The sequence below is a fragment of the Manis javanica genome, chromosome 1, assembly GCF_040802235.1.
Source record: "Manis javanica isolate MJ-LG chromosome 1, MJ_LKY, whole genome shotgun sequence".
NCBI classification, from domain to species: Eukaryota; Metazoa; Chordata; class Mammalia; order Pholidota; family Manidae; genus Manis; species Manis javanica.
Genome location: NC_133156.1, coordinates 100,962,216 through 100,987,121, shown reverse-complemented (window position 1 = coordinate 100,987,121; position 24,906 = coordinate 100,962,216). Strand labels below are relative to the sequence as shown.

Sequence of the window (24,906 nt, the reverse complement as noted above, 5' to 3'; positions counted from 1 at the left end):
GAGATTTCTTCATCCAGAAGAAAAAGGCAGAGAAAGAGATGACTTTAGGCATTAGGCAGAGGGCTTAGAATTAAGATAGCCACCTTTCCAAGAGTCAGCAATTCTGACAAGGACCTTATTATAAAGAACAGCATTAGTCTTCTGTAGCAGTATTTATATACCTGTATAAAATGAATCCTAGGGAACCTTGTCTATAATTATATTCCTTCTTGCTTAATTTTGTTACTTCCTTAGAAAAGATATTTGTAACTCATGTGATGAATAAAGATTTATATTCTGAATACACTTAAGAATTCTCACAAATCCATAAGGAAAATGAATATGCCATTTTGTTTAAATGAACAAAGGACACAAACATACATATGACAAAAGAAGGAATACAAATAGCCAAAAACATTCGATGGTGGGAGTGGAGTGATAAAAACAAAATCAGTCAATTAATCGAGGCAAAATAAGGCACTCTGCTGAGAGTGTGAATTGGTATTTCCGTCCTGGAGAGAAGCTGGATGATATGTATGACATGCCTTAAAAATCTACAAATCTTTGTTCAAAGAATTCTACTTGGAGGAATTTATCCTAATCATTAGTAAAGAGTCTTTATAACAAATGATAGAAATATCTTAACCAAAAAATGGGGAATTTATGAGCATGGGAAGCTTATGGAATGGAACTGGGGCATGACTGGATTAGAGAGTCCATTAGTGTTAGGAATCTCCTTTTTTTCTGTCTCCTGGTTCCACTTTCCTGCAGTTGGCCCCATTCTCAGGCAGAGCTCCCCCTACAGAGTGGCAGATAGCCTCCAGAAGCTCTAGGCTTATGTTTTTATTGTGGCCAACCCAGTAGTTCCAGAAAAGGTCCTTGTGCCAATTCTGTTTGCCCATACAGAATCCAAATGCCCATGCCTTGATATAATCACTGATTATTCTGGGCAGGCCAATATACCATGTGCTCCCCTCCCAGGACAAGGGTGGGGGTGTCACCCCACTCCAACCACATGCACTGAGAGTGGGGTAAAGTACTTTTTCTGGAAGGAAAAGAGTAACTGGCTACCAAAAGAAAGAATGCTGGATGAGGCAAAAAAAAAAAACATTTACTACAAATAAAATTCAGATATTTATTACTCACATAGATTTTATTCACAACATTGTTTATAAGGTGAGAATGTAAACAAGCCTAAGAATCCTACAATACAGGGTGGTTGTAAATTATCTATAGGATTAAATATGAGACAATGAATAAAATGTAGAAGTAGAGCTATTCACATAAAAAAATGTTTGTGGTATAGTTGGGTATGAAAGGTAAATTATAATTATATGTATTATGATCTCTTCAAATATGTATATACATACAATAAATATATACATGCATCCATACATGCACACTTAGACATGCTAGAGACATACAGGAAGTGCTGTGCCTTTGTGCCTGTAGTAGTTACTGATGAGCTGTGGAGTTAACATGTAATTCTTTTTGTTTTTTTCTTTTCTGCCTCTCAGGATTATTTTACTTTGCATAAAGAAAAAAACACACAAACAATGAATACATGTTAACATACTATGAAAATTATAAAAATAAAATAAATTTTATGTAATTCTTTGGTATTGTAAACAGTTTCTGCCCTTTGAATGGCTTGTAGTCTAGTATAGGTGGGAAATGTTTTAAAATATACATACAAACCTCCAAAGTTAGGTGGGATCAAATAAGTTTTGTGTCTATTATGATGTACATGAAAACATTTTGAAAAAGTCTATGTAATATAGTAGAATATTATTTTAAAAAGACAAGTATTTATCCAAGCTCAGTTTATATGAATACATACACACTACAAAGTACAAAATAAGTTGAAAAGACTTTTGCACCACACTTCTGCAGACGTGATGTTTGAACCTCATTCTAACTATGACATAAACAGGGCACATATTACTCCCCTCTTCATAGATGAGGATCAGAGGCCTGAAAAGCAATGTGACTTTCCTACAGAAACAGTTAGTGACTGAATTATAACCAAACCCAGGTCTTCTGAGTGCAGTCCACAAAAGTTCCATAGAAACTGTTAAAGAAATTGAAAGCAAGAGCAGTCCTGAGGCCCTAGGCAGTCAGTGAAGATTTTTAGCAAGAAATGGGATTTAAACTGGGTTTTGAAAGGACAGTGGGAAGGAGATAGGAGGGCATTCCAGAGAAGTGACATGGACAGAGAGTGTGCTGCAGTCCATCGATGATACAGAGCAGGGTGTGGTCCTTTCAAAGAATCACATGTGAGTAAAACTTGAAAATTGTTTTGTCTTGCTGAATTTTTCTTTAAAAAAAAATGTTTTGCTTTTCAAATACAAGTCTCTTTTCAAGCCCATTCCCACCACATCCACACAAAATGTACACCAGATCGTTTAAGTTTCTGATCCATAGTCCCATAGCATAATAACTGTAATAAGCAGGAGTTATTTACTTGGGTTTCTTAAGAATCCTAAGTTAACAGAGAAATGAGCAGCTGTCAACACAGTATACTAAAGACAAATTATGTGGATGACAAAGTTTCACAAAGAACAGCAAGGCCTTTCAACCCAGGTAGAGGAAAATTATCTGTGGACAATATATGCATTTTCCTCCACTTCAGACCTCGAAGACTGAGTAACAAAGACAAATGTCAATCATTAGGTAGTTTAACTGGCCCATCTGAGAAAGGCAAGTGTTGGGTTTTCATCACATCAATTTAGTGGCCACGGAAATACTTTGTTTTAGCTTCTTGAGTATTACCTATCCTCTGGTATTGTGTAGTTTGAGAGCTACTTACCTGGAAAACTCAAGGATTTACAAATATAATTGCTAAATAATTTGGAATTATGTATTAATACTATCAAGGAGAAAGGTTACCAAAACCAGAATTCTAGCCAAAGCTTTTAAAGGTGACTGGCTACCCAGAAACATTTATTTATTCAGGAACATTTATTGAGAAAATTCTTCTTGCCAAGTATTAGTGACAGCAATGATAACAAAGACCAGTAAAACAGAGCCAACTGCAGTCTAGGGAAAGACTAGTCTAGAGAGATGCACAGAAGGGGCCTTAATCTTACTGGTAAAAGAGCAGGACAGGCCAGGAAAGGGATCAGGACTGGTTCCCAGAGGAGAGGACGCCTCAGCTAGTAGAATGGAGAGAAGTATATCCCCCCATAGACAGGCAGCAGGGATGCAGGAAAGAGCAGGTTCTGTTCAGGAAACTGTAAGTAATTCGGGATGTGTGGGGCATAATATTTCATAGGGAAAGAGACATAAGAGATTGGAGAGGGAGCAAAAGCCAAATTAGTGAGGACACATAAGAAATTTGGGTTTCATTGTATAGACAATAGGAAGTCACTGAAGGTTTAAAATGGGAGAGTTCCCATGGCTAGATGAGCATTTTTCAAAAATAATATAACAAAAAACACCTGGATATCATCATCAACTGTAAGGCACTCCTTCGTAGTTTGATGGCCGAAAGGAGATTGCCAGCAGCCTCCTTCACACGGCCAGACCATGGGCCCCAGCTCTGCCCTCCGTGGACTCCAGCTGAATGGGGCATTCCTACCCAGTGTCCTCATTTTAGGTAGTAGAAGGAGAAACTGGGACTGCAATTCCAGAGCACATTTATGAAAAGCAGTAAGGATAAATTTTACAGTGAAAATTAACTCCCTTTTTGTTTTCAACCAAGAGTTCACCTAAAACAGGTACCCTTTCCCGAAGAAGTTCCAACATTGCTCAAGACATTTTTGGAACTTCTCTCTTGGAATTGCTTTAAAGGCCAATGTGGGAGCCACACAAATATTCGTTCTTGTCTCTATAGTTGCATTTTTTAAGTTTTGTCTTCTGAAATAAGCACTACCCGATCTGATTATTTTATCCCACTCACTAGACTCAACACTTTGCAGTTTTTTTTAATTAAAAACAATTTTTTGTTTTTTTATTTGTTTTTTTTTGTTAAAAACAATTTTTGTTTATTCCTAAAGTTAAATTCATCTTCATGAGGTAAAAGTTCGTTACCTCTTTCTTTCAAGACATTCAAGAAAGTACCCAGTCAACTACTTACTAGAGACAAGTTTCTTAAACATGAGCCTCACAGGTTGGCTGTTAAATGGGGGTGGTGGTAACCGCTTTCCTGCTTACCTGCTACGTAATTGGGAAGATAACACGAGACAGCATGTGAAAGCTTTTTGGAGGGCACCATGTCAAGGCATGCTCTTAATTCTTGTTGCCTCACACTTCGCAGGCAATTCCAAAACGTACCTTTGTTCTGGTGTCTGTGTGTTCATCTCCTTAACAGACTGTCCACTTTAGGGTGGCAGGGGCTGGGTCCTTTTTGGCTTTGTGTCCCCAGTGTCTGACGTTGGGTCTCAAACAGCAAAAGTCCTCAGGTGTTTGTTGAATGAGTAATTGAATGTAGCTCCTTGTCTTATTCTCAAATCATATGTAAGAAATGGATAATACACTCAGGATTACTAAGTTGAAATAATAAGCTCAGAGGCCACTTAAGCTTTTTCAAGTATGCCAACAGTTTGTCATAAGGAACCAACTGTTCATCTCCTAAGGGATCAGAACAAACCACTAATTGAATCAATCTGAAAGTGTAAAAGTTCTTAAACTTTAGTGCTATGGTCTGAACTTTGGTTCTGTTTTTAAATTACCAGGAAAAATTTGTCATTACTGATGCTGGGGCCCTGTCTTGGGACAACTAAATAAGTACCTCTGGAGGTGGAGACTGGTATTGATAGTTTTAAACTACCCAGGTGGTTGTAAGGTGCAGCCTATGTTTGGTACAGGGTTCTAGAGAAACATTTCTTCTAAAAAAGAAATCCTTGATATTTCTATATTAGGTACCATAGGAAATGGAAGACCACATAAATCATGTTCCCACTAGAGTCTATAAGGAGCAAAAACTAGCCATCGCTGAGACGAGTACAGTTGAAAAGCAGCCGTCAGTGTGTGCTGAGCTGTGAGAGGTCATGAAAAGGACTTGTGCTGAGTATGAGACTTTCTGCAGAGTCTGCTAGACATTTCAGAAGTTTATCATAGAAATAAAAGACAGTCCCTGCCCACAAAAGGAGGTCAAGTGTTAGTTGAGCAAACCAGCTAGTACCAGCCAGCAGGCCTGGCCAGTACAAAGGGTCTGAAGGCTTTGATTCACAGCGCCAATCACAGTTCTCAGCACTGGGAATGCAGCTGTGAACAAGCCTCAAACTTATCTTGAAAAATGAGTCTGCTCACAATGAAGTAAACAGGCAATTACAAAATGGTGAGAGATGATGAAAGAAGCGAAATAAAGTTGGTGAGATAGGAAGTTCCCATTGTTAGAGGGTTTTAAGGGTCAGGCGGGGGTATTTCAGTCTCAGACAATGGTGACAGTTGCTCGTCAAAGGAATGCTGTGAAAGAAATATATAAGAAAAATTACTTTAGAACATTTGGAGGGTTAGAAGGAGGAGAGATAGTACAGATGTAGGACAATTAGGACACCTACAACAATCTGAGGGTGGGGTAGTAAGTTCCTAAATTAGGGAGACTTGAAAATGGGGAAGAGTGATCTGTATTCCCAGTGGAAAAGATAACTGCTTACATTATATAAGCCTAAATAATTTAAATGCATTTCAGTCAGAAATGAATTACTAATATTAGAATTCTACATTACACTACTTATAGTACATCTAAGAATAAGTACTCTTGCATTCTCCATTAATATTAATTGCTGTCATATCCTAATCTGTTTCAAAATTGTGTGAGAGCTATAAAAACTGGATGTCATTATCAGTGAGGTTAGCCAAGGCCTGTGCAGAGTTTGGGGATCAGCTCTTTTGGAATCAGTTGTCTACTTTTGTTTATAATTCCACACAGTCCCATACCCAAAAAAACTTACCTGTCAAACACAGCTCTGATAATGGTAAGCCTTCATATTTCTGTAACATGCTTAACTCAGTGTTCTAATCTGAGAATCTGAACTTAAATAAATTTTTTATTAATCAGAAATAAATTTTTGTCTCTGCCTTCAAGTGGACAAGTTCTAAATTTTTCATATGCAAATGATCAGTGTATAATTAATTCCAAAAAATTCCCTGCTTTTGTCAGGCCAGTTGCACAACCAGCCACAGAGTGAATACTATGGAGTTATTGGGACATACAAGACTGTAAACTACTGGGCCCTATGTACTAGAATTAAGTCTGTATTATTAGTCTGCATGTGTATTCTCACAGGAGACCATAAAATGTGGGCATGCTTTCAATTCAGGCAGCCTGTGATTTATGGAGGCATATAGGTCAGGAGTTTATTATGCTGAAAATCATAATAACTGTTTTGTTTTGCTTTTCAAAATGAAGTGACCGAAGCATGGTGAAAGATAAATGGGTGAAGCATTTTGATTATGCTTTTATTTCTATTAAACATTAAATATTATTGCTGGCTAACCAGCCATGGTAAGTATTATGACATTAAAGCTGAAGCAGTTTGTAAGCTGATAGCCCCTTCTTTCCTCTGGGTTTAGGTTTGTTATTAATCAAAATGCTGGACTTGTTTAGGGCAGTGCTGTATGAAACAAACAGTTGAAAAAACCAGCTACTTTAATTTACAGCATTCTGTGCTTTCAAATTTAAGGAAAATCTGTTTCTTTTTGTGGACTTTGTGCAGTTGTTCACATGTCTAGAGTTCATTTCTTATACCAGACCAACTAAATCCAATAGTTGCAAGATTCTCTCAGAGAACAGAAAGGAAGAAGGTGTCTTTTTATGGTTTTAATTGATAAATTCTGTTAAAGTCATGTTTGAAACATGGGCAGTCTCTAATCAAAATGGATATTACAAAAAAATGATCTGTATTTTGGGCAGAGAAACCAGTAATTTTTAAAATAGAAGATTCTGTATATGGAAAGATACTAATAAGTCAACTATCATGGTGGCTTTGTTTTTTGATATCAATATAGGAGTATTGAATAAAATTCATTTAAAGAGCATATGATTGCAGCTACTTCCTGATTTGGGCTTAATTATCTTTAGTAGAGCCATGTGGAAAGCTGTTAAACACTTACTAAAATACAGCGTAGGGTCTGGGCGCCTCATGATACGTGGTAAAGGACCTTTAACGGGACAGTCATGCCACTCTTCTAAACTTGTTCCTCATCAGTGGTAATACATTTAGAATTCCTAAAGAGTGCATTTGAGGGGGTGGGGGAATGCAATGCAGATTGTAAGCAGTGTCAAAGAAAAAAACCACCTCCCAATATCTGAAACCAAAGGTTTAGCTTTTTATTTACTGAAGTAAGGAAGAGCTATGCTTCATTCGCAGTCTATTTGAGCAAAACAGGTTGCAAATCTTATGTAGAGTTTTGGAGTCAGGGATTGTTTTGGAGTTAATATCAGCCTCAAGCCCATTATTCAGGAGCGGCTGTGAGTGAATGGCTGGGTTTCAGAAGCATGTTCACTGGAGGGAGTCTGACACTGATTGGCCAACTTTCAAAAGCATGGGGCTGTCACTAATTGGTTGGCTTTCAGAGGTGTATTTGCTGAAATGAGTTATCATTGATCATTTATGCCTAGATAAGTCATCGTTGATTGATGTTTTATTGTGTTTCAAGCTAGTTCTAGTGGTCACTTGTTACCATGGCTGTGGGACAACTAGCCTTTTTCTAGGAGTTGGGGATTGTTTCATTCTCAGAAGCTAATACTTAAACACTGTAGGAAATTGAAAGCATAAGAAACTTGGACTCTGAGGAATCCATCTAAATAAGCAGTGATCCTATGATGCATTTTCTAAATAAGGGAGTTGCTTCTAAAGCAACAGAAGTATAAGAAGTCAGGCAGTTCTCACGCGTGGTATGGCATGTTAATGTATGGAGGTAGTTGTGAAATTTGATGCAAATAATGTATTATTAATAATAAAGTTAACAGAAATGTTAATAAATTAATTGAAATGTGAATGTGATTTACCTCATTTAGTAAACTAAACTAGACTCTAGGTCATCCATATAGTAATGTCACTCATATTCATTGCTTTCCAATAAGCTTTTCTGGGATGGAAGGGTTGGGAATGGTAGCAAGACTCAGCTTGTCAGCCCTGGTGAACAGTAGTTAACAAAATGAACCCTTAGTAACTGAAGTATGGCTAATACTGTAACATTTTATTTTCCTCCCAAAATCTTTTCAGGATTCTTCAAAATCTGAGTATATCCGTGGGAGTTTGTCATATAGTGAATTTCACTCAGCATTTATGTTACTTCAGGGGACTAGGGTGCGGAATCTCTCCTAGTTCCTACTGCCCAGATCTCTGTTTATGTGGGGGAAAAGAAATTAATGTAATACTTGAGTTTCATCTGAAAGTTACAACTGGCATAAGGGGAGTGTTAATCCTAAAGGCAATTTAGCCCTATCTGCTGTGATAAAGAAAAATGCTGGGCATGCCTGATTTTAAAATTACATTAATAACTAGTGAGAAAAGCCTTAGTAGTTTTGTTTATATTTTAAAAACTGAACTGAACTGTTCTCTCCAGATTCATTCAACTGCCCTGAAATCTGATCTTTTGACTTCCTTATTTATTCCTGACACCTCCTAATAGGGGCAGAGCTAATCACTTACATATTTCCCTGCTGCCAAGGATAGCCAGCTTATGACCACTTACAATTCAAGCACATGCTGATACCTTAAGACCAGTAAGCATTTGATAAAGTAGGAAAGCAGGGTGGTTAGATTTGTTGTAATCAACAGTAAGAGGAGGAAATTAGTCCATGGACCTATGCCAAAAACTTAGTGTCCTTTTGCGCGCGCGCACACACACAAACACACACACACACACAATGTTTAACCCAGCAACTCCTCAGAAATGGGCATCATAGCACCATTTATCAAGAATTTTCTTAACATGTTCCCTTCTCTTGACCCATTTAACTACTGAAAACAAAAAAATCAGATACCCCTGGTCATTGTCAGGAGTTTTGCCCTGAAGCCTGGCTCACTGTGGCTAAGTGAGTATGCTCTTTAAAGGAAGCTGACAGAATCATCTCTGAGTTTAGTGTGAGGAACACTTCTGGGTCGAACTCTTAACCTCCCATCATGGAAGAACCTCAAGTGAAGACTGAGGCAGAGAGACTCACTACTAGAAATACAAGCCAGCAGAACAAACTCCAGACATGGTTCTCAAATGTAAGTGTTCTCTGAGATGTTGGCTTCCGTATGGTGTGAGCACCAAGAAACAATGACCCTGTCTTGGTGCTCTGTACCCTGTGGCTCATCATGCCAAGGATAATGCTGTGTAGAGTTTCTACTTTCAGTTCTCTTGCCAGCATCACTGAACCATTCCTCTCCCTCTGTAGGATGTCGCATGTACTTCAGTTTGAGGATAAAAGCAGAAAAGTGAAAGATGCAAGCATGCAAGACTCAGACACATTTGAGATCTATGATCCTCGGAATCCAGTGAATAAAAGAAGAAGGGAAGAAAGCAAAAAGCTGTTGAGAGAGAAAAAAGAAAGAAGATGAAGTGAGAGTATTGATACCCAGAACCAGCTGAACATGCGCCTGCTATAAATGGCCTTCCAACTGCCATTGTTCCCAGCAGCATCGCTGAAGGGTGTGAAAAGAAGTGTTTTTGAACCTGTTGTCTGGTTTTGAAAAACAATTATCTTTCTTATATAAGTTGTGGAATGATGTAAGCAAAGCTTTTGGTTACTAATACATGCTTTTTTCCCTAACTGGCCTTTTATATTGCTAAACATGAAATAAAACCACTTTCCTTCTAGTTTACATGTTAACCATTTGTATGCTGTAAGCCTGTTTTGTGTCTTTTAACCCTAAAACATGTGAAGGCTCTCTTTTCAAGATTTTTCATAAGAAGTTTTTGCAAAAAATATTTAAGGGAAACCTCCCTGGCATTCTGTTACCACAGTATGAACTTGAGAATATAATTTTAAAATTATGTAATATAAAAATTGATTTTTTTTTGTCTTCCTTGTAAATATCTAAAAATAGCCAAATCTTTAAGCCTCAATAGCCACATGCCTTAAATCTTGAGGAAACCCCAAGGGCACATTCCTACCGGCATCTAGGCCAGTGTCTGGGTTCCGGAGATGCAGTTGAGACACTGACCCATGTAAGTAAAGTCAGCCAAGCTCACTGCAGAGCCTGCCGCCTGCCCACTCCTCTGCCCCTCTCAGCACAGCAACATGCAGAGGTCCCATTCCTGCAAGAGAGCTCATTAAGAATTTAGTCTTCGATGACAATCATTCATACTGGCTACTTACTTATATATTATCTATATTTAGTCAGTTTGTTTTGAAATCTGAATGTTAAAATTATACCACAGACTGATTTTTAGTTACCTAACAAAACCTCAACAGCCACATCTCTTCAGCTCTTTTTTTCAACATGTAATGCAGTAACTTTTCTTGAGAGCGCTCATTCTCAAAATGTAGTCCCAGATAGTACCCTAAAATGTCAGCAGCATCCCTTGGGGACATGTGAGAAATGCAGATTCCTGGCCATAATACCCACCACCAGCTCCCATCTTCCCAACTACTCAGTCTGAAAACTCGGAACCCAAAAGGTTGTTAAGGAGATTGCTGGCTTCATTGCTGGTGATTCCATCTATAGAGCTTGACAGTATCAAGTGAAGTTAAAGATGTGCATATCCAGTGATCCAAAGATTCTAACTGTGTGTCTGTCCCCTAAAGAAATTCCCACACATTGCTCAAGGAGATCTGTACCAAATATGTATAGAAGCATCCATTAAGAATGGATAAATAAGTTGTATATCCATACTGCAGAATGCTTTGTAGTCATGAAGATCAGTAAACCAGAGCTATATGTATTAGCTTATCTTTAAAATAACATGAAAGAAAGGAAGCCATCTATATAAAAATTATAAACATACAACACTCCATTATATTTTATTTATGAATGTACACATATGTAGTAAAAGCATAAAAACATGTACGGAAATACTGGTTACCTCTGAGGAGGCCGAAGGAAGACACAGGGGGCTTCACTTGTGTTTGTAATGTTCTATTTCTCAAGGTACATGGTGGGTACTCAATCCTCATTTTAGTATTCTCTGTACATGTTGGTATGCCTGAAGTATTTCATAATTTCTCTCTTCATGATCATATCTAGAACCTGAGGTGAGAAGACAGAAGGACTCCTAATACTAAAAAGAACCCTTTATTTTTTGCTTCAGAAAGTAGGAAAAAGTCAAAGAGAAGGAGAGGGATATGATGGAGGTGCCCTGGGGAAAGGTCAGCCCACCCAGATGCACCCTGCATTTGAGGTGCATTTGGGGTCATCAGACACAAAGCCACCACAAACCACAAAGTTGTAACATCAGCCATATTATGGATATTCACAAAGCAAAATTTCATTTTCCAAACTCATGAAGTCTGTTGGTTATTAGGAAATGTCTCACCACTGAGCCTGTTTGTATTAAAGAGCCCTGTAGGTTCTCTGCCATTCCTCCCCAAATGTGTCCACCCTTACCAGCACGGTTATGATCCCAAGAATAAAGGGAGCCACAGGCCTCCAGAGCACAAGCCAGAAGAATAATATTTATAGATTTTAAAAGATAACTGAATGACAAAATTAACCCCTCAGTTTGGTTAAAATCCAGCTTTAATTACAAGGAGCAGAAAGATCTGAAATTCCAGAGAAATTAGAATCTTATCAGAAGAATTTCACCATGATAATAAAATTCCCTTTGAACTTAACTGAAAGTTCAATAGCAATAACAATTTTTTCAAAGCCTAAGAACATAGTTAAATTATCTGTTAAATATGGTATAAATGTGCTTTTAGTAAAGTTTTTGGAAATGTCACAGGAACGTGTTTGGGCCATATGAACTGCAAAAAAAAAAAAAATCTCAAAAACCAAAAGAAATGAAAACATGGAAGAAAATTTCACCTTTATAGTCTATTCTAATTTTACATTCATTTGGGTATGTTTTTCTTTTATGTATCTTGTTATCCTGAAACAGTGAGGTCTGTTAACATTCTTGTTCACTGTCTCTGACAACGCTAGACATGGAGACCAAAGAGGAAAGCAGCTCCTCAGTGATAATTTTTTTTCTCAGTTTCTGACAAACCATTTTTTCTCTTTGATTGAAGCTGTTGGCAAGGTAAACATTAAAAGCAACCCAAACCTCTCCTTTCTCAATAGGTAATTGAAGTAAATGCAGATCTCCAAAATTTTTAATGGTGCAGTATCAAAATGCACGTTGTCACATGCCCTCAGCTCTTTGTATGCCCTGAGGCCACACAGTAATGCATCTGCTGCATCTAAAAATGGGGACACCGTGGAACAAGGTCATTAAAAAGTGTGAGGAGATGAGTGGTTTGCTGCTGTTTTTAGAACAAGTTTAATATGCTGTGGTGACCTTATCAAACTGTCACTACCAAGCTTCTTGATAGGATCTGACGTGTGAGGTACATAAACCTGTTCTGTTGTGTCAGCATGGCCTGTATGGAAAAGGTTAGATAAATGCAGAATATTGCCCAAACATGCTGTTTAATCTTGGTGATAACAAGAAAGAAAATGGAGGTGTGAAGTGAGTTACCATTGAGGGTTGTATCAATATAAGCAATTTGTATACCCGGGGTGTAGAGAAGTTAAGAGGGGTCACATTCTTTAACACTGTCATTCACAAAAAAAAAGAGGTCTGGTCTCTCTATGGCTTTGACTCTGTTCCAGTGACTCTATAAACAGTTTATCAGGTGGTACCACTTCTGCTTACTAGAAAGCAGGAGCTTTTCCTGTCCCACATACATTTTATCTCTTTTAGCTTTTCATGAAGAGAAGTGAACCAGGAACCATATTTTAGAGAAATCCTTTCTAATAAGGATTTGAAGAAATTTGAATTCCAACAGAAATAATAAAATACAAATCTTACTGAGATGGGTATTAGAAGTCCCCCACGTATGGAAAGAATATTCATTTATTCCCACAAATGAAAAGCCATACATGATTATCTTTGTCACGTGCTGTGAATTTCATTAATTTTCTTGGAGAGGAGTTTTCCGTGTGCTGGTAAACTGGCTCCTTAAAAAAAAATCAGAAAGGAAAGTCTCGATTTGCAGCATTTGCCAATTTCCATGGAGTAAGTACTCCCCACGGCTGCTCTCAAGCCACTGAAGGAAGCCCCGAGATGTAACGGGTTCTTTTTCACGTTCTGCCCCACTGCTAGCTAAAAGCCTATGTGGTGAGTCTTGCACTAGCACTGAGGAACTCAGAATGGTGTTTAAGCTTTTTTTCCAAGATTACAGTCTTCATGCATATTTCTAGTTTATGTGATGACTTCTCACAATTTAGTCAAGTAATAAGTTCTAGCAACATCTGCACCCTATGTTTTTATGAGTAGTTTGTATCTCAGATTCTGTTAATAGTTTTCCAGCACCACTTGGCCCACATTTATTTTTCTCTCCCTCTCATTCCTTCAGTCATATGTCCAACTCAAAAAACAACCGTATCTCACAGAAACAAAAAAATGGAAGGGGGAGGAAGGAAAGAAATGTAATTATAGTTCTTTGAATTATTCCTTATAAGTGATAATGTACAAATTCATCTTTTAATTTTTTTTAAAAAAGGTATTAGTTAGGGATGGAGAATCCTACCTGGAGTAAAGAAAAGACTGGCTTCTAAATAAAATACAGACAGGAGTTTGATCTCTCTCTTCCACATCTGCTGGCAATTATTCCTTTAAGGTTAGATCATGGTATTAATTCATGTTACTTGATCAGCAAAAACATCTTCTGGAGGCTTTGCTCATAGCACCAACCAAATAGAAGGTGTTCTTGGTCTTTTAGAAATTACTATTTTCTTATTCTCATGATTACAAAATTGATAATTGTTGTTAAAGTTCTGGCAGTAACCAAGATAAATTTGTAAGTGGTAAACTCAAGTGATTTTCCCATTTATTTTCTGAGTTTATTCTTGTTGGAGCTTTATTATAATATTCAAATGCTTTAATAACTGTATTTGAAACAAATAGAAACTAGTTACAGAAAATAAACCACTCCTTTAAAATAAGCTATTTTATGGTTAGTTCTCAATGGTTATGAGTAAACTTAACAATTTGTGAGGAACCTTTAATTTGCAATTTTTGAGGAAATACTTTATTCAGGGTAAAAGGAATTTGATCATTCCATCCCTGTTTTAAAGTTAAACTATTACTGATGTAAATGAAGAGATACTATCATGTAAATGGGTATTATCTCCCAAGCAACCAGAGAGATTTTGAATTAATTTAGAAAAGTTATGCATGATATATGTGGGGCCTAGGTCCATTTCAGAGTGAAATTGCCTTATGTCCAGCATGTGGACTTCATGTCGCACCAAACCTGACATGTCCAAACCCTAACTCAGCTGCCCTTCCCAGCCCTGGTCCTCCAGACCTGCTTCATCTGCACTTTCCCATCTCTGTTATTGGCAATGCCATCTTCCCAGTTGCGCAGGCCAAATAGTTTGCATTTCTGTCTCTATCTCAGACCCCACTTCCAGTATGTTATGATAGTCTGTTGGCTCTAACCTTCAGAATATATCCAGAATTTCACCATTATTTACCACTTCCCGCTGTTACAACCCTGGTTAAAGGGACCATCAGCTTTCATGTAGAGAACCCTAATAGCACCATAACTAGTCTCCCTGCTTTCACCCTTGTTTCCCTATAATTTATATAAGCAGCCAAACGAAACCTTTTAAGACATAAGTCACATTGTTATATTTCTCTTTTCAAAACCCTTCAAAGTTTCCTCCTGTCATTCACAGTAAAAGCCCACATCACCATGGCCTGCAAGGCTCTAGATCATGGCCACTCTTTCAGCCTCTGACCTCCTCTCTCACTACCCTCCCCAAATGGCTCATTGGGCACCAGCCACGCACCTTCCCTCCTGTACTTCCTCTAATGCGCTAGGTGTGGTCCACCTCAGGTGCTTTGCACTGAGTGATCCCTCTCTGCCTGGGACATTTGTCCTCCAGGTGTCCAGAGGACAGCCTCCCTCAGGAACTTCAAGTCTGCTCAAACAGCCTTTCCCCAGTGAGGCCGACAATAACATCTCTAAAACTGCAACCCACCCCTCCCCACGTGCTCAGTCTCTCTCAGTCTCCCTCTCCCATTACGTTCAGTAGTAGTATAAACTGCTACACACCTGCCTTCTTATCTTCTTTAACTCTTACAAACAACCCTGTATAGTAGGGGTTCTTGTTAACATTACACAGATGAGGAAAGTGAGCCTTAGAGAGGTTAATTATTTACTTGTTTATCATCCCTACTGTACCCTCCATGAGGGCAAGGATTTTAGTGACTTTTGTTTATTGTTCCAGTGGCTAGAACCATACCTAACAAATAGCAGACATTTAATATTTGTTGAGTGAATAAATGATCTGGTATAATTAAAAACAAAACAGTATCCAATATAAGGTTATTCCATAATTTATAATTTAATATCACCCTCATTTCATAAAGTTAGGAGATTTTGACACTGAGAAGGAAGGAAGGATACAATCTCAGTTCAGGGATAACTCTAAATTTGAATAATTGTAAAATTTAATTTAAAGAATAACTTTAGGAAAACCTCATTACACTTTTTCTCATTTAAACATAAGACACTTTGTCATAGATAGACATAGATCCACAGACCAGTTTTGGAGAACCACTGGTGTGTAGGAAAACACATTTCTACATATAGTGTTTCCTTAAGTACCTGATCTTTATAGAAAACAATATTCTAATTCCTGAGACTAGAAAGAACTGAGGGCCAACATTAAACATGTAGAAAGGCTGTACGGCTTCAGACCTGTAACTGATTTAACAGGCAAACGATATAACCTCTTGATAACTCTTTTCTTCTTCTCTCACATGGGAACAGTAACAGCTGCGTTACCTACCTAGCTGTCATAGTCAAAAGAAAGAATAGACAAGAAAATCAAGCTTTAACAAAGCATATAATGATGAGTTAACATTTGATAGATACTTTCTGCCAGATACTCTTCAGAGCATTTGTCTGTATTAACTCTTTTTTTTTATTAGGTATCATTGATATACAATCTTACGAAGGTTGCACATGAGCAGCACTGTGGGTTTCAACATCCACCCATATTATCCAGTCCTCCCCCAACCCCATTGCAGTCACTGTCCACCAGCGTAGTAAGGTGCTGTGGAGTCACTCCTTGTGTTCTCCGTGCTGCGCTGCCCTCCCCGTGACCCTCCCACACTGTGTGTGCTGATCATAATGCCTCTTAATCTCCTTCTGTAGTAACTCTTTAAATTCTTCTAAACCATGCTATGAAGCAGGCTCTATTATTTTCTCCATTTTACAAAGGAAGAAAGACTTGGGGCTTAAAGAAATTAAATAATTTGTGCAGATCACACAGTAAGTAGAAGAGCTGGAATCCAAAACAAGACTGACTTCAGAGTTTCTGCCCCTGCTCACAAAGCCGCCGTGACTCCCTCTGCATGAGCCAGATTGGTTTATGGCACACCTTCCTTCTACCTATAAATGTATAATCTGGTGGGGTGAAGGAGGAAGACAAATAAAACAAACAAAACAAAAATAAAAACACAATGCAGTGCCTTCAGTTGAAAAGAATTATGTGTGTACAAACTAAGTGAATGCTAGAATGAACCGAGATTTCAGTTTAGTGCAATTAATCTAGAACTGCTTCATGGAATTTTGGCCATAATTTGGAAAGAAAAGAGAACATGGCATCGAGGAGACAGGTCGTGTTCCAGGAAGAGAGAACGTTGTCAGACAAGCTATTAAGACAAATGGAGGAGACAGCAGTGTGTCCACATAATGCCAAAACATCTGGTCCATTCTGTTTTTAAAAAAACCTCCATCAAGGCAGCAAATTTCTTCAGTCAATCCAGATGTTTGGCATCTTGTAGACAAAACATCCAAATGATTAACTGAAGGTTTGACAGAGTTGACTGGATTAACCAGATGCTGTAGCATTGTATAGACATAGTGTCGGGACGTTTGCTTGGCTGGAGAGGAGTCCAGCTGTGAAGGAGACAACGACCTGGGCGACGAGAGGAGGCTTTGGAGCAGGGGACCTGCAGCTTGGATGGAGTGCAGATGGGAGCTGCTAGAGGAGTGTGGTGGAAATGATGCTTAAGGAAGAGGATTCTTACAACTGTGTAAAGCAAAAAAAATGGTGAGAGGAAAAGTTGTAGACAGGAAAGAGGATGTTAGGAGAGTGCAGGTGTGTGTGAGGCAATTAGAGCCTGGACCAGACTCAGACTTGGGAAAGCAGCAGGAAGGAGCAGATCTGAAAAACATTACAGGAAAGAACAGGAAGTCATGATGGGCTAGACAAGGGAGTGGGACTGCACAGCGCCCGGAGGCTGGAGGCCCGCAGGCACGGGAAACAGCTCCCCCACCACGGGACCCGAGGCGGAGTCCCCAGAGGCCCTCCCCTCCTCGCCCACCCAGAGGCCACAGCCAGGCCCACCAGCAGAAGGAATTTGAAGACCACAAACAAAGTTCTCACGCTGCTTCCCCAGTCATTCCAGAGCCACCGAAACTGGTTTCCCTTCAAGCCCAATTTCATGAAAGGATTGAGAAAGCTACATTCAGATGCTCAGGGAGCTATGCCTTCAGTGAGGAGTCTAAATAGACTGTTTTAATGACTTTGCTTTTATATAGCATATAATGGAAACAAAGATGTACAGGAGTATGAGGAAATTGTATGAAATGAGATTATGAGAAATAACACAATACCTGTAGTACTTGACCAATTAGCATGATTAGCCTGTTAATAAGCACAAATTGATGGTCCCTCTAAGAATTTACAGTATGTATTTTTCTAAATCCCTAATTAATGAAACCTTTGAATGTTCAACTCTTGGTATAGATATTTTGTAGAATTCTTTAAAACTCCAAATATCTTATTTGTAAGCATCAAATTCAGCTTTGTAGCCACAAATCCAATTTACTGGGATTCAAACAATGACCACTGTACAATAGTGTGCTTCCATGTATTAAGAAATTATTCTAAATATCCTTGCAATTCACGATTTTTCAAATGGGTGGTTTCAAATATTTTCATCCCCAGGCTTATCAGCCCACACAGTAGGCTGTGTGCCCTTTACACACAGCAAGGATTTCTACTTCCTTGTTCATTTCAACAGAGAAACAACCTTCAACAGAAGTTCATCTCTATTCACAGTTTGGTACCAAACAGAAACACTCTCTCTTTCTTACTCCTTCTCCCCCTACCAGAGAAACAACACAGCATGTGAGATCATAAATACATTAATGTGCTTCCAATCACCCTGAAGAGGTGGAAGGGTCAGAAAACTTGTTAAGATCAGTTTCCTGGGCCTCAGAAATGACAAGTCCATTGATCTGGGGTGGGAGCCCCAAAACTGCCGTTTTCTCTTTGATTTTTACCAAGCTGCCCAACTAATTCTGATAACCTGTTTTCTGAAAATCAGACTTAGATAGATGCTGCCCTAAAGCAGAAAGCTAGAGAAGAAAAATATCTATTGGACATGCGAATCTAAAATGGTAAAAAATGTCACTTTTTTTTTAACACAAGAATCACATCCCTTAATTATTCCTTTCTGTATGAAACTCCTAGGTAAATTCACTATGTGCTTTGACATGCAGAATTTTTCACAGAAACTGCATAAAGTCAAGTACACCAATGCAATCTACCTGAGGAACCCAGAAGACAAGTAGGACAGCTTGTCTGCTCTCAATATCGCAGCACTGCCCACAACAGCCTTTCCTGAACACAGGGTTCTAGTGATGGGAAAGTGTAATTAATGATCTTGTTAAGTCTTTCTAAGTGCTCCAAGGCCAAGTGAGTCACTTATTTATCAGATAGAAAAAACTGTTGGTTCACTGAAACAATGGGTGATTTATCCAGGTGGTGGGATATAACCTTCCCACAGCCATCGTTTGGTAAGAAATAACTCAAAGTTAGTAGATAGCAAACTAGTTATTCAAAAAATTAAAATTAATGTCCCCCATCAAAACATCAAGATTAGAGTCTTTGTTCTTTACATAAAACCTCTTAGGTGCCTGGTTTAGGGCAGCAATAACTATACTACAAAAAAAATGCAGTGGATTGTTTCTCTGGTTACTACAGTTCCATTTGTGTTGAACTCAACTCATTCTCTTAAATCTTTCCCAAGGAAATAAGAAAGAAAATAGAGAAATTTTTATTAGAACCCTTCATTACCTAAGGTGTCCCAATTGAAAATTTAATGGGCTTCAAATGATGCTTTTAAAACACATCAAGGATTTCAAATGTAAGCCAAGTGTGTTGGATTTTTTTATTGAAGTATGGTTGATACACAATATTATATTGGTTTTAAGTATATCAACATAGTAGCTCAACAGTTACACACATTATTACATCCTCACCCCCACTTGTGCAGTTACGATCTGTCAATATGGGAAGATGTTACAAAAACACTGACTATATCCTCCATGTTGTACTTCCATTCCCATAATCAGCCTATATTACGACTGAGAATTTTTGTGCTCTTTTATCCCCTTCAACCACCCCATCCACCTACCCCAACCCCTTCCCAGTGGTAACCACCAGTCACTTCTCATTTCCTTGAATCTACTGCTATTTTGTTCATTTTGTTTTGTTGTGTCTTTAGATTATCCTAAGTGAAATTATATGGTATTTGTCCTTCTCTGCCTGGCTAATTTCATTTAGCATAATACCCTATAGGTCCATCCATGTTGTCACAAATGGCAGGATTTCTTTCTTTTTTATGATTTAATAATACTCCATTGTATATTCCATCTTCTTTATCCATTCATCTATTGATGGAAACTTTGGTTGCTTCCATATCTTGGCTGTTACAAATAGTGTGATGATAAACATATAGGTGCACATGTCTTTTTGAATCAGGGATTTTGTTTTCTTCTGAAGAATTCCTAGAAGTGGAACAACTAGGTCATATATTATCTCTAGTTTTAGTTTTTTGAGAAACCTCCATATTGTTTTCCATCGTGGCTGCACCAATTTATATTCCCACCAACAGTATAGGAAGGTTCCCTTTTCTCCACATCCTCACCAACACTTGTTATTTCTTGTCTTTTGAATAGTAGCCATTCTAACTGGTGTGAGGTGAAATCTCACTGTGGTTTTGATTTGCATTTCCCTGCTGATTAGCGATATGGAGCATCTTTCATGTGCCTGTTGGCTGTCTGTATTTATTCTTTGGAAAAATGTCTGTTCAGTTCCTCCACCTATTTTTAAATCAGGTTATTTGTTTTTTTGGTATTGAGACCTCTGAGTTCTTTGTATAATCCTGGATGTTAACCCCTTATCAGATAAATTTGTTGACAAATATATTCTCCCATACTGTAGGTTGCCTTTTTGTTCTGCTGATGGTGTCCTTTGCTGCACAGAAGGTTTTTAGTTTGATGTAGTCCCACTTTTCATTTTTTATTTTGTTTCCCTTGCCCAAGTAGAGATGTATCCAGGAAAAAAATTGCTCAAGCTTATGTTCAAGATATTTCTGCCTATGTTTTTGTCTAAGAGTTTTATGGTTTCATGTCTTATATTCAGGTCTTTGATCCATTTCGAGGTGACTTGTGTGTATAGACTTACTTGAGTAGTGATTGTTTCCCACTTCATTCTCCTGCCACTTTCATATCTCACACAGCAACCATGGGAAATGGTCTCATGCCCTAATGGGAGAAAGTTAAAACAAGATAGGATTGCATAAGAAAACCCTTAGGAATTTCCACAACATATAAAATAGTTGCACTCTGATACAGAACAAAGAGAAAGTTTCATTTCCAGTGATCTTCCCCCCACATCAAACTGTTAAACTTCAATGCCTCCATCTTAACCACAGTATTGATATGGGTGAGAAATAACATTTTTCTTAAGAGTACATCATTGATTCTACAGCTTTAATGTCATTTATGGCATGGAATGGCTTTTGAGTACTGTATTTTTTTTCCTCAGGGCCAATTGCTAGCCCATATAGTGCCTTTGTGTGGATTAAACAATGGTACCCATTCCCCAAGACACTTTACTTCCATATGTCAGAAAATTGTGGTACTGATTTTACTGGAACAAAACACTTTACTGCATCTGCAAGAAAAACTGGTATAACAAATATCAGATGTGTGTTGCTCATGACGTGAGTCCTGTCCCGAGCAGTGGTGCCCCGTGCAATGCTCACCAGCACAGCACGAGTGACAGCTCTTCCTCCCTCCCACTCCACTGTCAGCCTTGGCCATTGGCTCACCTGCCCACATGCTCCTGAGATCTTACTGGAACTCCGCAAACTGCTCTCTCTTCTCTTTTTCCTTTTCCTCCAACAATTCTACTTCTACTCCTGTTTTGTGTGGACTCTGTTCTTAGACTCTAGTTCTGAGGAACCCGGTCCATAGTCCCTGAGATGAAATGGCCTTTGGAGCCAAGGCATTCTGCAGGTGGAGATTAAAAGTGCTGCCTGTTCCGTATGACAGCCTGCACCACTTGGCTTTTCCCACAGCAAATATTCCAGGCAAATACTTGTCTTACTGTAAAACTTGGGGCACAGGCCTCTGGATTTCACAGTAAGACAATAATTTGTGACTTAGGCATTATGATGTTCCATGTGGCCTGCAGAGGCCTATGGCTTGTTCAGGAAAAAGCTCTGGAAATTCAGACTTTACAATAATGAGACTTCTGTGAGTCACTCCCCAGGACCACAGCCCTCTGCCTCTGGTGCCCAACCTTCTACAGCACTCTGAGGAAGCCGGTTCTCCACCAAGCCTACAATTCAATGGCCACCCAATAAGATGAGGAGCAAAGACATTCTTCCCAGGCCTATGAGTAGCTCTAGTTTCTCTCCATAGCCTGATGATAGTCCTAGATTTAAGAATGAGGTCTTCATGACCTGCTGGGCTGGGAGATCATATTTGATATGACATTCAGACAAGGCCCATGACATTCTGACATGGTCCATGACCTGTCTCCAGATGCTGGGTGAACCCTTTCTGTACACATGTTGAAAATACATTTAGTGCCTCTATGCAAAGAAAATCTCCTTTCTGCTAACAAGGGTTTAGTGATATGCTAGAATGTTATGCTTACCTCTCTCTTTTACTTCTTTAAACATCATCCAAGACACTCAATGCCTCCTAAGGCTTACTGGTTAACAATGGGCCTTTTTTCCCCTGACAATCCATCAAGAACCACCTGAAGAAGAGGCAACGGTTTCAAAATCCATGGTGGCCAAAGAAGACATCCAGCATCTGAATGCACCTGAACACCAGTTCCTTTTGCCTTCTATCCCACAGATCCTTACTGTTTGTGAGTAAAACATATCCTACCAATAGTGGGGGGAAGTTTTGTCTTTTTTCTACAAGTGCACTTTTCTTCAACCATCTTACGTGCTGGAAATGAAAGTAAACATCGACCTAAAAATATTAAAGCACCTTCAAGAACCAAGCAGTTTTTTCCTTTCTCAGTCAATATGATGGGGCAAGGCTTGACATTTTCATAACGGTCTAAAATAGGGCTAAAAAAGAATTTTGGTGGTCACTGACCTAATTAAACCCTAAGAGAAATTGCTTCCAAGTTGGGACCTTGATGCTTCAGAATTTGTTGGAATGTGGTCAACAAACAAATTCACTTCCAAATACTGGTTTACTTGCCTAAAGGACCCACGTGAGGTAGACTCTATACAGGAAACAATTCCATCTTCCAGAGTGAACAGTCACTCATTTTCTTTTCCAGCCAGGAGTTTGGAAGAAGCCAGCAGGCAATGTAGTCATTTGGTAATGTCCTTCCTACTGCCAAGATGGATCAATGCTGGGAGACCTTACAGCTGGTGAGTAATCTGTAGTGCTTGCAGACCCTCCAAGATCCCCAAGGTGTTACTATTTTCATACATAAGTTTCTGTCCTCCTCCTCCAAAGGGTGCTTTGTTATGGCCTTTGCTGTCCCCTCACTGGCCTCTCAAGTCCATGTCATGAGGATGGCATGGTTTCCATCACCAGTCTCTCCTCATACCAAGTGGGTGGGCACTTTACAGACAATGCTAAAACATAAGGGCTATATTAGATGTCATTTCATGTATTAAATGATTCTGGGAAGGTATGAATAGTTGTTGATTAGAATAAGATCTAGAACCTAATCATCCTTTAGGCCCAGTGACTTGGTTAACTATGCCCCCCATACCTAATCTTCAGACTGATATTCAGATGTTAGGGACCTTCTGAGATCTCCTACTACAGATAACCAAACTGAAAAATCAAATACGTAAGGTAAGGACTTTCACAGAAATTGCTCTTTGCACCTTTTAGTATTGATTGTCATTCATTCCTTAAACTGTTCTCACCACCATCACTACAACACTTCAGCTTGCATTCAACTCCATTCTGAGACTAAATGGCCCCAGAATATTGGAAGTCTGACATGAAAAGAGGTCACTTTCGGGAATCGAAGCCTTAAATTCAAGTCTGTCTCTGCCACCAACCAGCTGGGAATCCTTAGATGATTCACCATACTCTCTGAACTTCGATTTCACCTGTAAATTGGATATATAGTTTACCTCAAAAGATGTTGTGAGCGGTTACATTGGCCAATACTTGTAAAATATTCAGCACAGTGCTCAATAAATGCTAACCCAATAGTATTTGCTTTAGTAATGGTTAATTATTATTATTATTACCTCCTTCAGTCAAAACTTAACTAGTTTAGGACCCTCGTCTAACACGAGGTTTAGGCTCCTATAAGCTTAGCTTACAGCTCACCCCTGCTGGCTGAGCTGGGAACCAGGACCAAGTGGCATGGCCACCTTGAATCTCTCATTTCTGTCCCTCTCCACTAGTGGTTTTTTGACCTGAGCCTAACACTCTTCCCCTGGGCTTAAGGACCTGTAAGCCTTTGCCTCCTCATCACTAGGGAGTTAGGTACGTCTGTACTCTTCCCAGTTTCCTTCAGCTCAGCTCTGAGTCCTAACTCTTTTAAGATCATTCCCAGCAGTAAGGCTTTACTTTGGAAAACTAGGCAAAATGTATCCCCTGAACCTCATAACTTTTGATCAGCAACCCCACCTCCAGACACACTGTGTTGCCTAAGCTGGGCACTGCCCCTGCTTTACGGTAGCCCAAGACATAAACCAATGGGGCCTGGCTTGACTGATGTCAGAAGCACTCAAGAGCTTTGGAAAACACAGATGTCTGCCAGACTCTCAACCCTGTAAGTCTGTATTTTTAAGTTTCCTGGGTGATTCTGATGATACCTCCAGTCTGAGAATCTGATTTTAGCAGCTACCAAACATCTGTTCCTCCCATGTCTTGAAACTGGATTATGTGTCCTGAGCTCCACAAACCTACTACTGTTTCTCTAAACCCGGCTAGTTGACTCTGGTTACTATGAGCTCCAAACAGGTCACAGGAACTCAAGCTGCTGCTGCTGCTGGCTTATGAACCCTCCTCCACATCCCTAGCCCCTTGTGCTCAAGAGACAAAAAAGACATCATATTTGAGCCAAATAAATATAATCAAGGGAGCACCAGGGTTGTAGAACCAGTAGTAGCTAGTATGAAACAATGAATGTGAATTCAAAAGATTTAAAGGCCTGAGACTCCAGCGGTGATCAAAAGCAGATAAAACACCCTTTTCCTGCCAAGGGAACTTGACATGCAGCACTGACTGTACTGGTGCAGTTCATAATGCACCCCTAGTAAGACCTTGTTTCTTAAGAGAGGAAAAACAAAAGTAGAAAGACTGTGACAGGCCTTGATGTGATTAAAACAAATCAGCGGGCAATTCGTGTTTGTGGAGATTTCTGAGGGGTGCCAGTTCTGCTCACCTGGACCCAAACTGCAGCTCTGTCTCCATTCGTCTCCTGGTTCCATGGACTTTCTGGGACCTGTCCCCCTGGACCACAGGCCTGTGGTTCAGTAAACAATTGCCTAACAAACCAGACAGCTAGCACAGGATCGGGG

At 39.1% G+C, this 24,906-nt stretch overlaps 1 protein-coding gene across 3 annotated transcripts in view; it reads left to right on the top strand.

Annotated features, from left to right (window-relative positions):
• The window catches only part of CWC27 (CWC27 spliceosome associated cyclophilin), a 213,946-nt gene extending 191,017 nt beyond the window's left edge, over positions 1-22,929 (top strand). Inside the window, exon 14 of one of the 3 annotated variants that reach the window (XM_073235715.1) lies at positions 22,689-22,929. In XM_073235715.1, the coding sequence (XP_073091816.1) occupies positions 22,689-22,722 (34 nt within the window). In that variant the 3' untranslated portion in view covers positions 22,723-22,929. Of the gene's footprint in view, positions 1-9,316; positions 9,752-22,142; positions 22,165-22,688 lie in introns of those variants that run through there. The other 2 variants (XM_037013614.2, XM_037013611.2) reach the window with 2 other exon arrangements.
• Positions 22,930-24,906: the final 1,977 nt, after the last annotated feature.